At 49.3% G+C, this 13,084-nt stretch overlaps 6 protein-coding genes across 6 annotated transcripts; 2 read left to right on the forward strand and 4 right to left on the reverse strand.

Annotated features, from left to right (window-relative positions):
- Positions 1 to 1,137: 1,137 nt before the first annotated feature.
- Positions 1,138 to 3,689, reverse strand: F9C07_1607042 (beta-xylosidase). The gene has a single exon (XM_041286239.2). It carries the CDS (start codon positions 2,945 to 2,947, stop codon positions 1,400 to 1,402), a length of 1,548 nt encoding a protein of 515 aa, XP_041147038.1. The 5' UTR covers positions 2,948 to 3,689; the 3' UTR covers positions 1,138 to 1,399.
- A 745-nt stretch (positions 3,690 to 4,434) lies between these two features.
- On the forward strand, positions 4,435 to 5,421 carry F9C07_2071124 (putative alpha-L-arabinofuranosidase axhA; the record flags this gene model as incomplete). The annotated part of the gene is made up of 1 exon (XM_041286235.1): positions 4,435 to 5,421. The coding sequence occupies one exon, from the start codon at positions 4,435 to 4,437 to the stop codon at positions 5,419 to 5,421; it is 987 nt and encodes a 328-aa protein (XP_041147039.1).
- A 590-nt stretch (positions 5,422 to 6,011) lies between these two features.
- Positions 6,012 to 6,839, reverse strand: F9C07_6957 (Alpha/Beta hydrolase protein; the record flags this gene model as incomplete). Its single annotated transcript, XM_041286240.1, has 1 exon — positions 6,012 to 6,839. One exon carries the CDS (start codon positions 6,837 to 6,839, stop codon positions 6,012 to 6,014), a length of 828 nt encoding a protein of 275 aa, XP_041147040.1.
- A 2,202-nt stretch (positions 6,840 to 9,041) lies between these two features.
- Positions 9,042 to 9,509, forward strand: F9C07_6956 (uncharacterized protein; the record flags this gene model as incomplete). The annotated part of the gene is made up of 1 exon (XM_041292667.2): positions 9,042 to 9,509. The coding sequence occupies one exon, from the start codon at positions 9,042 to 9,044 to the stop codon at positions 9,507 to 9,509; it is 468 nt and encodes a 155-aa protein (XP_041147041.2).
- A 16-nt stretch (positions 9,510 to 9,525) lies between these two features.
- F9C07_2233475 (fungal-specific transcription factor domain-containing protein) lies at positions 9,526 to 10,914 on the reverse strand (the record flags this gene model as incomplete). Its single annotated transcript, XM_041286241.1, has 1 exon — positions 9,526 to 10,914. The coding sequence occupies one exon, from the start codon at positions 10,912 to 10,914 to the stop codon at positions 9,526 to 9,528; it is 1,389 nt and encodes a 462-aa protein (XP_041147042.1).
- Positions 10,915 to 11,136: 222 nt separating this feature from the next.
- Positions 11,137 to 11,968, reverse strand: F9C07_1607214 (uncharacterized protein). The gene is made up of 2 exons (XM_041286242.2): positions 11,672 to 11,968; positions 11,137 to 11,612 (listed from the first exon to the last, which is right to left on the reverse strand). Exons 1-2 carry the CDS (start codon positions 11,811 to 11,813, stop codon positions 11,359 to 11,361), a joined length of 396 nt encoding a protein of 131 aa, XP_041147043.2. The 5' UTR covers positions 11,814 to 11,968; the 3' UTR covers positions 11,137 to 11,358.
- Between the last annotated feature and the right edge of the window lie 1,116 nt (positions 11,969 to 13,084).

Here is a 13,084-nt window from a genome sequence, read left to right on the forward strand (position 1 = left end):
CAGAGTGCGTACTACGCAGTTTGTTACATTAGGACAGCATCTCTGGATGCCTTGTTTGATATGCAGGATCACCCTGTGGGGCTTCCTTGGCAGCTAAAGGACCCTGGGATATGAGGCACACCCGAGGTTTCGCCAAGGTCTAGTGTGTCCTACTATGAAACCTCTTCTCGAGTGCGAGCTAGGGAGACTCTTGGCAAGACAGCACATCCTTAGGGCTCGGCAAAACCCGCGGGTCAAGAAGAGGCTTAGATCTTACACGCATAGGCTCTTCGTAAGGACCTGTAAATTGATAAGAGCAAACATCTGGGATATACAGGCTCGAATAACACGTCTCCCATAACTCTTCATTTAGTATGTTCACAATACAATTTTAGTGAGTTTTATAGGTAAACTATGCATCTAACCCGTGGGTGGATCGGTTTAGGTACGGACTTAGGATCTGAACCCGCGGGTCGGGCATATTTCCTGATATTGGACCCAAATCCGACCAGTAGCGAGGACCTAGAGAGCATCTCGCCCCGCACATATCAGTCGATGGCATGGACAGCGGTGCACGATACGTAGCAGAAGTTAGCAATACTTCACTGTGGAGAAAAGGGGTAGGTAGGAACCATACGAGCCAACCAACTGCCAGCCTGCACCATCGGCACTTAGAAGTCAAATCTATTCCGGATTTCCCGCACAGATCAACTTCCAAGTGGGGCGCAAAAAGCCACTGAATCATAAGGCTGGTCCTAAGAGGGTCAGCCTCGTTCTCATTCGAGACATCGCATGCAGGAACCCTGTCAGCTTTCGTGAAGATATTCATATAGCCTAAATCCAGGGGAGTGGGGGGCCGCAGCCGAATGTCATCGATTTCAGCATTGATCGACATATATCCGTGAAGATATGCACCAGGTTTTACATTCTTCCTGCCCCAAGGTATACTTCCGATGGGTCGGAATAGTGACCGTTCTGGATGAAGTATATGGTTAGACGGGTCACATTGACCTGAAGACGGCAATTTTGAGATCGCCTTTGCCGGATATTAGTTCTCGAGACCCGATGTAACGTAGATAACAGGGTTTTGGACCCATCTTTCTGCAGCGCGCGGACCCTGCGCCCTGCGTGCCGAAACAACCTAACAGCTGTGAGGTGGAGCCAGTGCGTTATACTCCGTAAATCCCCACATTGACTGCAATCTGGAAGTGGAGTCCTTGTCCCGTCTTCATAACCGTATTTTCAGCGCGTAGGGAGTATGGATGTAGCAGTAGATAGAAATGGATTGACGTTCATTACTCGGATACCTAGACACATTATAGACAATACATAATAACACTATGCGAACACAAACGGACTCCACCGGTACAACCTGCCAAATGCTAAGGAATTGGCGTGCGGCGTAGAAAAAGGTGGTAAATCACGACAAGACAAACGAGTTCAGCACTACACTTCCTCCAGTCCCAGTAGTCGCAAAGTTGAAGATACCAAAGCGGTACCCCATGAAGAACTCCCAGTTATTGTTCAATTCATAGGTATCTCCCAAGTTCGTGAACGTCACGCCATCTAAACTGTACGAGAACTGGCCACTTCCCGCGTAAGGGGTGATGTCTGCTTCTACACGAAGCCATATCTCACTACCAGAGAACTCGGCCCTCGCACTCTCCGTCCCTGTAGATACGGTGTTCCAATCCGAGTCCATCTCCAGGCCCGTGGTAACGCCGATGTGAGAGGTGCCTCCGTCATTGACGACGCCAATCCAGGCGGAGGAATGACGGAGCAGTGAAAGGCCCGCACGGTCACCGCTGAACATGGAACTAGTATTAAGGTGGATGGTGGCAGTTGAGATAGGGCCTAGAATACGATGGGTTAAGGTATTCTTCGCTGCGTATAGGTCATCGGTCACTGAGGCAGTGGTAAGTGTGACCCCATGGTCGATCGACCACTTGTCATTGTCAGGGTTGTGATTCCATTCCCATTGTGGCGAGAGGGTATCTCCCGTGAATTGGTCGGTGTATGGTTCAAAGGATGAGATGGGAGTGGACGGAGGAGTGATATTCACCGCGTCATAAGTTGTGCTCCATCCACCGTCCACCAACTCCACCGAAGGCCAGCCATCGCTTCCCCAGACCAAAGGAGCGAGAACTGGAATTCGTCCTCCAGGATAGGCATCAACAAAGGCCATATAATACCAATCCCCATTCGGGGTGTCAACAATACCTCCCTGGTGTGGGTATCCGGCCCCTGAGACAGGATTGCCAGCATCGGAAATCAGTAGGCGACGCTCATAAGGACCGAATACACCAGAGGTTGACATAAGAACATGTTCCTCATTAGCGGGGTGAACCACAAAGATGTAGAAGTTCCCATTGTGCTGATAAAACCGAGATCCCTCCAGATATCCAGCATCGTCCGTAGGAAAAACCATCTGGGAGCTCACTTCGCTCAGCCCATCGTCGGAAAGCTCGGCGACGGAGATCCCACTGTTCCCGTAGGCAACATACATTTTGTCATCGTCTGTAATGAGCAGACCACAATCATAGTAGCATTTATTGATCGTGGAGGCTTGGGTCCATGGGCCATCGGCATTGGGGGCCGTGTAAATGTATGTGGTACCATCAATGCAGCCCATCCAGTAGAAGGTCGACGTACTTGGTCGATAGTTCAATGTCGAAGCCCATGTACCGCGAATGTATGCGTGGTTGCCACCTTCGAGGTAGTACTCTGAGCCGAATGTAAGCTCTGGAATGGAGTGACCCGCAAACTCCCAATTCAAAAGATCGTATGATTTCAACAGTGGGGCACCGGGGGAGTAATGCATATTGGAGGCAGAATAGTAGAATGTATCATCGACGCGAATAATATCGAGGTCCGCAAAATCCTCCCAAAAGGTTGGATTGGCGATCTGGGATACTGTTCTAGTAGCCATGCTCATCAATGGCCCCAGGAGGAAAGGGTTGGCTTTCATGATGGCTCTTGAAGATTGTCTAGTTTTGTAAAGATAGAATTCAAAAGGAAAAATGAAGGAAAAACCGACTCTTTGATCTGTAGTACCAACGAAAGCTTGGGGCCTTGTCAATATACAACCGCCTTTTGGAGTATATTCTATCGTCACGCAGTTTGAGGCATAAAGTGAATGGGCAGCAATGCCACATGAAGGAAATGTCCGTGGCCAATTAAACTTTAGACAAGAACAATATCAGTACTCTGTAGATACTAGTAGGTTGAGTTGGTGAGACTTACCCCACCGGAGATGTGAAATCTACCTACTCTTGACTCTCGAGAATCAAAATAGCCGGATGCTATCACCCAGTGGAAGATACCGGCAAAGCACCGCAGAAGGATGAATATGCAATGTCCGTAATTGGTCCTCCTGCCTGGATGGACGTGGCAACGTTTCATAACCCCTGCAAACCCCTCCCATGGCGCAGCGCTAAACTACTATCGCTGATGAAGCAATTTGGTATATGTGACTATGGAAATAGATACAAGCCATTATATGGTTCAAACCTAGGCTCCAGGTCTATACAATAAATATAGTAGCTTGATAGTAGAGCGCTCCTCCAAGGTCAAAACAAAGATGCGCGTATGGTCAAGACAACTTAGTAGGCGTTCAGAGGGGGTATGTCAGTGGGTATGTTTGTAATAAAAGAAATACGAGAAGGCAGGACTAAATATTGACGATCAATCTATTATGTTATAGTTGTAACCAGGGCTCGCCAACACCCGCGGGTAGCTCCCGCGGGTTCCAGGACGACCTGTTTCTTACCCACCGGTATGTACAGTACCGTACAGGTTTTGGGCTTTGAACCCGCGGGTTGAGTCACGTTCCCGATGCTGGACCCAAACCCAACCCTATAAAAACACCACGAAATCCGGTCCATAGAGATGGATATACAGTTTGAAAAATTTCGATGCTAACAGGTTATATTTTGAATGATCCTTTCACCTTCCTAACTCTACTAACTTATTTACTCGATATGACACAGGTAACGGTATTCAGCAAACCGCGACCTATCGGGGGTCATGTAATCCACTAGGGCCTTGGCCTGGGTGGGCCTTTCACCTAACTTGAGACCCAGACACAGGAGGTACAACAACAAGGCGGGGTGCAGAAGCTCTTGCAGATCTGTCGGCTGAAGGTTTGTTTTAGGCCAAATGAAACATACACTATGAACGAAAAAGGCAAAAGTCCGATATGTGTTCGATGCACCCTGCAGTTCGGTCGGCAAAGAGTTCAGGTGTCCATGCAACTCCTATGGGTAGAATTAAACACATGAGACACACTCGCGGCTGAATGGTTTCGGGTTTTAGCCGGTGCGTTGCAGAAGCAATAATTAAATCAAGCCTGTATTGGGGCTATAAATCTGGCCCAGTGTCGTCGTTTTAAGTTGCTACTACAACATTCTGCTCCACTTTTGTTCCCATTGCTTGTCATTGAATACAGAGTCCACAATGAAAGTTACAAAGAAAGTTCTTGATCAATCCCTATGTTGCACAGCATTGCTTGCCTTAGTGGGAGGTGCCGCAGCGCAATGCGCCCTACCATCGAGCTACAGCTGGACATCAACCGGCGCGCTCGCGGAGCCTAAGGCAGGATGGGCTGCGCTCAAGGACTTCACCAATGTTGTGTTCAACGGCCAGCATATCGTCTATGGATCAGTTGCCGATACCTCCGGAAACTATGGCTCGATGAACTTCGGTCCTTTTAGCGACTGGTCCGAGATGGCCTCGGCCAGCCAGAACGCCATGAACCAGGGCACTGTTGCACCCACACTCTTCTACTTTGCGCCCAAGGATGTCTGGATCCTCGCCTATCAATGGGGTCCGACCTCATTCTCCTACAAGACCTCCAGTGATCCCACCGACGCGAATGGTTGGTCAGCGGCCCAGCCTCTCTTCTCGGGAACGATTTCTGACTCCGATACGGGAGTCATCGACCAAACTGTCATTGGCGATGATACGAATATGTATCTCTTCTTTGCGGGTGACAATGGCAAGATCTACCGCGCCAGCATGCCCATCGATAACTTCCCGGGCGATTTCGGTACGCAATCCGAGATCATCCTGAGTGACACGAAGGAGAACCTATTCGAAGCGGTGCAGGTCTACACCGTCGACGGCCAAAACAAGTACTTGATGATTGTCGAGGCCATGGGCGCCAATGGACGCTATTTCCGCTCCTTCACGGCTGATAGTCTGGATGGGGAGTGGACGGTCCAGGCGGGCACTGAGAGCCAGCCCTTCGCTGGAAAGGCCAACAGTGGCGCCACCTGGACGAACGATATCAGTCACGGTGATCTGGTTCGCAACAACCCCGATCAAACGATGACAGTCGATCCTTGCAATTTGCAGTTGCTCTACCAGGGACGGGACCCTAATGCCAGTGGCGATTACAATCTGCTGCCATGGAAGCCAGGTGTCCTAACCCTGCAGGTGTAGAGTGATTGTTACTTTTTCGCTGTCGCTAGCTGCTTTACTAAGGCCTGGAGCGTGTTACTATCACCTAGTAAATTTTGAAGGTTGGATGAGTCGGTCATGGCAGGCATGAAGTAGAATGGTCTGGATGGAAGCACTAGTAACAGCCAATTACAATGATTATTTTTGCAGATATTCCGAACTTTTTGTAATCCCAAAATTGATTCCATGCTTCTTTAGCAGTCGTTGTACGCATTGACCATTAAAATAAAATAAAGAAATAAAAATATTAAAGTATTTAGTCCGTAGGCCTCGCGTGGGGCTGTCCATGCTTCAGGATTGTGACTTCGGCCGATCCTAAGGATAATGAATCGTCTATACTATGATAGAGTACAGATATGGTCAGCTCATAGGGTTCACAATCATTGCCCATTAACCTTTTCGTTGCCAGAATACAAAACAAATAAATCAATTAGGATGAAAAACTCAAACATGACGGCCTTACTACATGCATCAAGAGACAATATAGTTAAAAAGTAGATGACACTACATAGTTTCTCTCCACCTTCCTCTGCTCCATAACACTATTCCATAGCAGGCTCCCTTCATTTGCGTTAGAACTGAGAGAAAAACTCCCAAATGAGACCGGGCGTAAAAGAATCCGAGGAACCTCCGTCCGAAGGAAGTGGTTCGTGGTCGCCATCAAAAGCAACCCACTGGACAGGATAGCCCTCAGCACAACCCGTATAATCCGTTACCACATGGGTTCCGCTTCCAACCCCGGGTTCAGGAGGAGTCGCAGCATCACAGCCATTCACCTGAGCATAGTGGTCTCGCAATGTCCGGCCAAGCTCGACGTTTAGCACGCTATCGCTAATTCCATGCTGACCGAAATAGGCAATGGGAACAGATCCGCCATCACAGCCACTTATTTCAGCACCGGAAAGAACCGCAACAGCGCGGAAGACGTCGGCGCGCGAACAGGCCACTGAGTAGCTCATGCCTCCCCCCCAGCTCCAGCCGGTGGCGAAACGGCGGTCCTGATCAATGCAGAAGGAAGATTCTATCGCTTCGAGGAGTTGGTCGGTGAATGTGATATCGTCACCGTTGGTGTTGGCCCAGCCGTTGCTCAGCCCTTGGGGAGCAATGAAGACGGTGGGCACATCCCCGGCCAGGGAGCTCAGCCCGTAGAATCCGTTTTCGACGACATTGTTCATGGTGCCGTCCCGCCAGTGGTACCCTATCACAAGTTTGTGAGGAGTGCTGGCATCATAGTTGTCCGGGGCTTGAATGATGTACTCCCGAGACTGCCCGTTGACGTCCATGTAGTTGAGACCGTTGCTGAGGCTTGGATTTGTGCCGCATCCAGAGGAGCTAGCTGCAGCGGCATTGATGGCTAATTCTGCAGCTGCGACACAGAATGAGGCCAAAGTAGGACGCATTTTGAGGGAGTAGAAACGCGCTCTTGCAATAAAGGGGGATAAATGAGGAGCTTTTTTTTACGCGGGTGATAATATGTGGAATTGTGAATGATGAAGTGGACTTTCAGTGAAGAAGTGATGAGGCAGGCAGGTTTTCGGCTTCTTCTTATGTTGCCTATTTCCTACTCCATATACAGTACCACCATTATCCAGGGCTCAGACTAATGATGTACAATTGGTATACTTCGACAATCAATTCGCAAAGTGCCAAGAGCCATACTCCGGCGATCATCAACCATGCGGGGTGGCATTTGAGGCTAAATTGTTTATCCAAATGACACTTAAGTAACGAGGAAAATGAACCGGCTATTTTTAAAGTTGTATGGGACAGTCCGTACCCTAAGAAGCAAGATCGCGGTGGGAGTGTTGTTGATCGACGTGCGAAGTATATTCGGCAATGGAGATTGTCCTTCATTGCCGAAGACGTGACTTAGGGCATTCTGCCGCTGACCAAGCGGGCCAAGCCCTTGGTAACAACCAGAAGGTTTGAACTCCACTCCCAATGCATTTGACTGACATATCAATAGTCTATATAATTCTTTGCAACTAAACATCCAGTACATACGACCATAGGGTGTGGAGAACAGGGCTTCCCGTCCGCTCAGCCGTACTTAAGCCACACGCCGGGAGGTTAGTAGTTGGGTGGGTGACCACCAGCGAATCCCTCCTGTTGTATGTTTTTGCATTTCTTTTTATCCCACTCGGCTGAGTGGGAAGCCTACCGCCAGATACACGAGTATTTTGTCTTGGAGTGCATTGTAGTCTCGTAAATCGGAAATTGTTTTATGCCGGGCAAAGTTGAATACTGCCATTAAAGTACCAGTCTGGGAAGGCGGAGTGTCAAGGCGGTAGCAGATTCTCCGTGACAATCGATGCCCTTTTTCTTTTTTCTTTTTCTACGTCTGGTTTTCTCCCTAAGTATAATCTTGGTTATAGATGTGTAGGTCTTGACATGTATAGATTCTCTACTAGTCGTACCGATATTGACATAGAATTCGATTTTCTCTAACCATAGTTCCATCAATGTAAGTCTGACTCTACTTCGATGCACGGTGCAGCTCGCAGATATATATCTCAGATCACTACCATACCACTATATATAGCGACATCATGCTGCACAACCTTGTATTCTACTATATGCTGCAAGAGAGAAAACTATTCTAAGAAAGACTTCTCTGTCCAGTGTATTTACACGTCGGGTCGCGTGTTGTTTTGTTTTGATTCCCCACCAAGCCACTCCCTCCATTGTAGGCGTTTTTGTTTTTTGCCCGAGGTCAACGCAGGCGGTCAAGAAGGCGGTGCAACAACCATCAAGTTCCTGAAACGGACAAGATATGCCTGACCAGTGAGAAGAAAATCACTACAGCAATTCGAATCGGGCCAGATCGTGATTCATCAAATCTACCTTCTCGTTCTTTGAATTAGAGATTCGCAAACCGGCGACCATCTCCTTTTTGGTGAGCTAATGTAAGCGTTCGATTACTCAACGTGCCAATCATGTTCGCTGCGAAGGTGGAGAATACGAAGCTTCAACAGATAGCAGTGGGTCTAGGCAGTTGTGGAGAAAGAAATCCGACGACCTATAGCTCTCCTGGCAATGGTAGATGTTGAGAGAAAGTGATTCATGGAATCATAGGCTCGAGTCCCTAAGGGTCTGTCGATAGTATCCAGTGAAGTCACTGCGCATCCAAACAACGGGCACAGAAGAGAATGGTGGCCACTAGATATCGCCAGAGTGAACCATAGGGCTGATATCTTGCCGTGGAATTAGGTAATGGAATATTGGGTCAATATTTCCCCTCGGGGGCCGCTCGCTCTCGCTCAATCTTCTGGCTTATAACAACCTTAGAGCCTACTCCGCCGGAGACAAATACACAGAACCCGGATCGAGATCAATTTGCAGACTACTACCTAAATCTGCTTCATCCTGCGCGCAACATTGAGCGGTGTGGTACACCGGTGTCCTTCCATGGCGAAAAGTTGGCTTGGCGAAAGGATGAATCTCAAACATCTCCCTGGAACTCTCCAGGGCCCAATCATCAAGGAGTGACGGGCTTCATGACTGGCATGGTTGGTGAGGCGTCAGGAAGCCATGAATTCTGGCAGCAACAGTGCCGACTCATTCAGGCGTCAGATGCAGCACGCTATTGACTCCAAACTTAGATGAACAGTGCAGATTTTGGAATCACCGAAGTAGGGCTCTCCAACCCCGGCGAGACGCAGAGTTCTTTCTTCACCAAGCGGGCGATTCAATACGTTCTCCTGCCACGTAAAACCACGGATGAGCTTGTTGATGCGTACTGGAAGCTTGTGTACCCGCCTCATCCTTTCCTTGATCGATACGCCCTTGGGAACTGTTACGAATCCGTGTGGACGGGTTCCGGTACGACCGCCGATGATATTGCCCTTCTTTGTTCAATGAATGTAATCTTTGCTCTCTGCGCTCAACTTTCAGGGATAATCGAGCCAGAGCGCCGGCGGGAGAAGGCCCATATTTATTTCGTTCGTGCAGAGAGCATTCGTGAAAATCGAAGAAAATATGAGGGATTGGTACTCTGCGCTTTGGGTGGAAAGGGTATTAATGAGCCCTGGGAGAATGGAGGGCGTACAGCCAAAGGACTGATAGCATAGATTTGAGAAAGTAGCCTCACGTTAGAAGCAATCGCCAATCCTTCTGCAACGTGTGTGATAGCCAGAAGGAGGGGGTACCACTGTCTCGGGCATCCCAGAGTTCTTCGACGAGTTGAAGGGCCATTAAATTGGCGGGAAGGCGATTCAAAGAATAGATGGCTCGCAGTCTGCCACGCACTTCATCGCGCAGGAAGTGATTCGACTCAGTCAATTCGGATCCGGCTGCGAAAAGAGGGAGAGATTGAAAATTAAGGGAGCACGAGGACTCAGGAATTATTAGCAGATGGCGGACTGTCTCTTCGGCGTACTGTTGGATCAAAGACTCTTGTGCTTCAGTCACATCTGGATCCGTGGCATAACCTCTCTGTGCATGTGCACGAGATCGATAAAGGAAAACGAGCCCGTGGTTGCGGAATGCTTCATATAAGTGGCCCAGGTCCGGATTTGGGGGACTCGTCGCCCAGGTCCTAAGTTGAGCCTCCAGTATGGCTTCTTGCACCTGGCTGCGGCTCTGTGGCATATCATGTATCTGTCGGCAATATCGTCCGACATTCGCTATGATAAGGAGTAATCGGCTACATGTTCCGTACATTGGATGGTGCCAGTCTCCCATCCTGTGTACCGCGACGGATATGTTCAATAAGTTGAGATCCTGTGGCTCACATGTATCTACCAAGAATGAACTGCACATGTCCCAGTAAAGATAGATTCCCAGACAGAGTCGAACCACAGGGTCATTAGTCGTTGACGTAGATGTGTCTCGGAGCATACTGTTGATCACAGCGCGGGCACCAAATAAATGCTGTTTTCCGTAATCTTTCGGGTCAGAATCGGCAATTTGCGTCAGAGCCAGCAGCATAATGGTCAAAAGATGTGTGTAAGAAGCGCGTTGGATCTGATTTATCTCTTTCCGAAGGCAAGCTATGGCTTTGCCACGTTCCTCAAGGGCTAGAATGGGAGTGTTGGCCGGAAAGTACTGCTCATGGCTGGCACTGACTGACTGGATAGCATGGAGCAGGGCGGGCGATTGGGCAATGTGTTCCAAAAGAGGGAAAGAGAACGGATTGTTTTCAGGATCTATAACGGACGCTTGGCTGACTTTCTCCAGCCAATACTGTAGGAGCCTTGGATTGACATGCGTTTTAGGCTGCAGTGAGAGCCACGGTGTCTCAACTTGCCACTGTGTTGGCCGCGGGGCTGACGAACAGACAAGACCGTGACGCTGGCACCGCTTGCACGTCGGATAGGCCTCGTCGCATTTGACCCGTTTTGCCTTGCATTCTCGACAGCCTAATTTGCTCTTGTTTCGCCGTCGACCTCGTAGAGACTTGTGCTCCTGCTGCGTGCTCGGGCCCAGAGAAGAGCCGACTAGCACTTCTTTGAAGAGTACACGGGGAAAGAACATGTCTGGTCTGATAGACTGTTGGCTTTGTGTGTTGTTCTTTGCATTGAACAGTGACCTGGGATATGAGGAATCTGGTAGATTCTGAGACGGCTCACCAGGAATTGCCACATCGCAAATGGATTACTAATGATCCGCAAAATAACTAGGAAACCCAAAGCCGCATCATGGCGGAACTTTTACAGGAGAGTACAGTATCCGGTTCCATTCAGTATCCACTCAGACCGGGCAGGGCATGGTGAATAGATTGTTCGGATCTAGTCGCGCCTTCAACTGCTGCAGTCTTAAAGCCTTCTCCTCACCAGAGAATCGTTCTATGTCCACTTGGTCAGGGCGCCAAAATGCAGGGAACCCGCCCGGTAAGGAAAGACCACTCTGATCCAGCGCTTCCTCTAATTCTATGACCCATATTGGCTGCATGTGCAAGCTCCTGTTCACCAGCACAGCCTAGCCAAGTGCACCCATGGAGGCCGAGAATGACATGTTGGTATCGATTCGGAGAGCCCCCTTCCCGACAGTATCGGCAACTCGGTGCCGAATACCCTTATCGTGGTTATTATGAAAGATAATAGCGGGCAGTGGGTGTGGTGGAGGGGGTCGTGCTAAGATGGTGCCAACATTCTGATATATCCGATCAACGTTTGGACTGCAGAAGAAGGTTCCCGAAGATGAATCACCCAAGCCGTAGGCGGCTGGTATAGCTGGATACAGGTCAGGGGGGAACTGGAGTTCATGTCAGGATGGAAGCCTAAGAACTTACGCTCTGTGACAGTGTTCCCCAAAAACCTGCCGGCCTGCGCCGTCTGTTCAAGGAAGCTTTTCGCAGGCGTGAGGTCTCCGCTGGGCAAAATCCAACACCAAAACAGAACCAGAGAGGGCTCGGTTACCGGCGTCGGAGCCATTTCAGGATTCACGGCGACGGCATCTCCGCTGAACTCATGGGAAAAGTCACCATCTAAGAGCCTCTCAATCCTGTCCGTCACAGTTGTAGTCTCGGCAAGAGGGAAGGCACATTTTTTTTTTTTTTTTTTTTTTGCCAACGGTCAGGAGCGAAAGACTGGGTTTGCAATCTGTTTGGGAGGTAGATGAAGGGTTAATATGTTGTATCAAGGTATAATTTCAGCATTGGCAACCTAGGCTCGGCAATGACGACCATAGCATAGCATTATGGTTAACTAGCGGCTTTGTTTGTGGGAACGTTGGAACTTCCCCACTATACGCTTCCCGTTTCTGAACAGATCGCGAGGAACCATCCCAGCCATCCGCGGTCTCGGTGCATCTGGATGATCCAACGGCGCTTCCCATCGTCCCACTCCTGATGCATGCATGACCTGAGTACAAAATTGACCCTGAAGTTTGTACTGAGCGGCAACCCTTTCGCATTGGCCACGGATTCAGCTTCGTAGGAGTCATTGTGCTTTGGCACATAGCAAAGGCATATAGACATATCCCTCCACATCACACATAAGCCCTGGATACCGATTCTAGTACCAACTGCCGCCAAACCCGCCGGCTGAGTCCACCAGCAGATCTCAGGCGAACCTCGCTCTCTGTAGGATCGAGGGTCGGCGCCGAGCCACTGGTGGTTATTGTCGTTGACGAGCAGTCCACTAAAGCGCATTATGGTTTTGCTTTGCGTATTCCACCGCCACAGTGTCCGCCCAACGGACCAAGCCAAGACTATGCAATCACGAATTCCCACCACAGTAGTCTCCAGGTACTCTCACACAGTAACTGGAATGGGAGGGAGAAGTTGCGGACAAGGACTAATCGCATGATCTGCATCTCTGCCGGAGGGTTCCAGACAATGAGACAAACGATATCAAATCTTTGGTGCAAGGACACCCCGCTTACATGATGACTCCAAATAACTGACTAGAAACTCCATTTGTACTATTTAACTTCTAGGAAGCATTCGGTATCCATAGACATATTAGCTCAGTTGGATAGATGGTTTGGTATTACCAGGGAATGGCTAGTGAACGCAAAAGATGTCGCAGGATTGTCGTTACCGGGAGGATTTGACCCACCACAGGTGAACATAGGGAAGAGTCACCCGCCATTGATTGGTACTAGGAACTAAGCTCGACAGAGACCCGAGCTGCGCTGCTTCAGCGGTCAATGGCAGAACTTGGAGACATCAAATATCCCGTCGGATGGTCATTGGGGGAAC

Source organism: Aspergillus flavus, chromosome 5 (assembly GCF_009017415.1).
Source record: "Aspergillus flavus chromosome 5, complete sequence".
NCBI lineage: Eukaryota > Fungi > Ascomycota > Eurotiomycetes > Eurotiales > Aspergillaceae > Aspergillus > Aspergillus flavus.

Excerpts from the sequence above, each read along its gene's own strand:
- F9C07_1607042 (XM_041286239.2), bottom strand. The coding sequence starts at position 2,947 with ATGAAAGCCAACCCTTTCCTCCTGGGGCCATTGATGAGCATGGCTACT.
- F9C07_1607214 (XM_041286242.2), bottom strand. The coding sequence starts at position 11,813 with ATGGCTCCGACGCCGGTAACCGAGCCCTCTCTGGTTCTGTTTTGGTGT. Across the intron at positions 11,613-11,671 it reads GGGGAACACTGTCACAGAGC|CTATACCAGCCGCCTACGGC; the intron begins GTAAGTTCTTAG and ends ACCTGTATCCAG.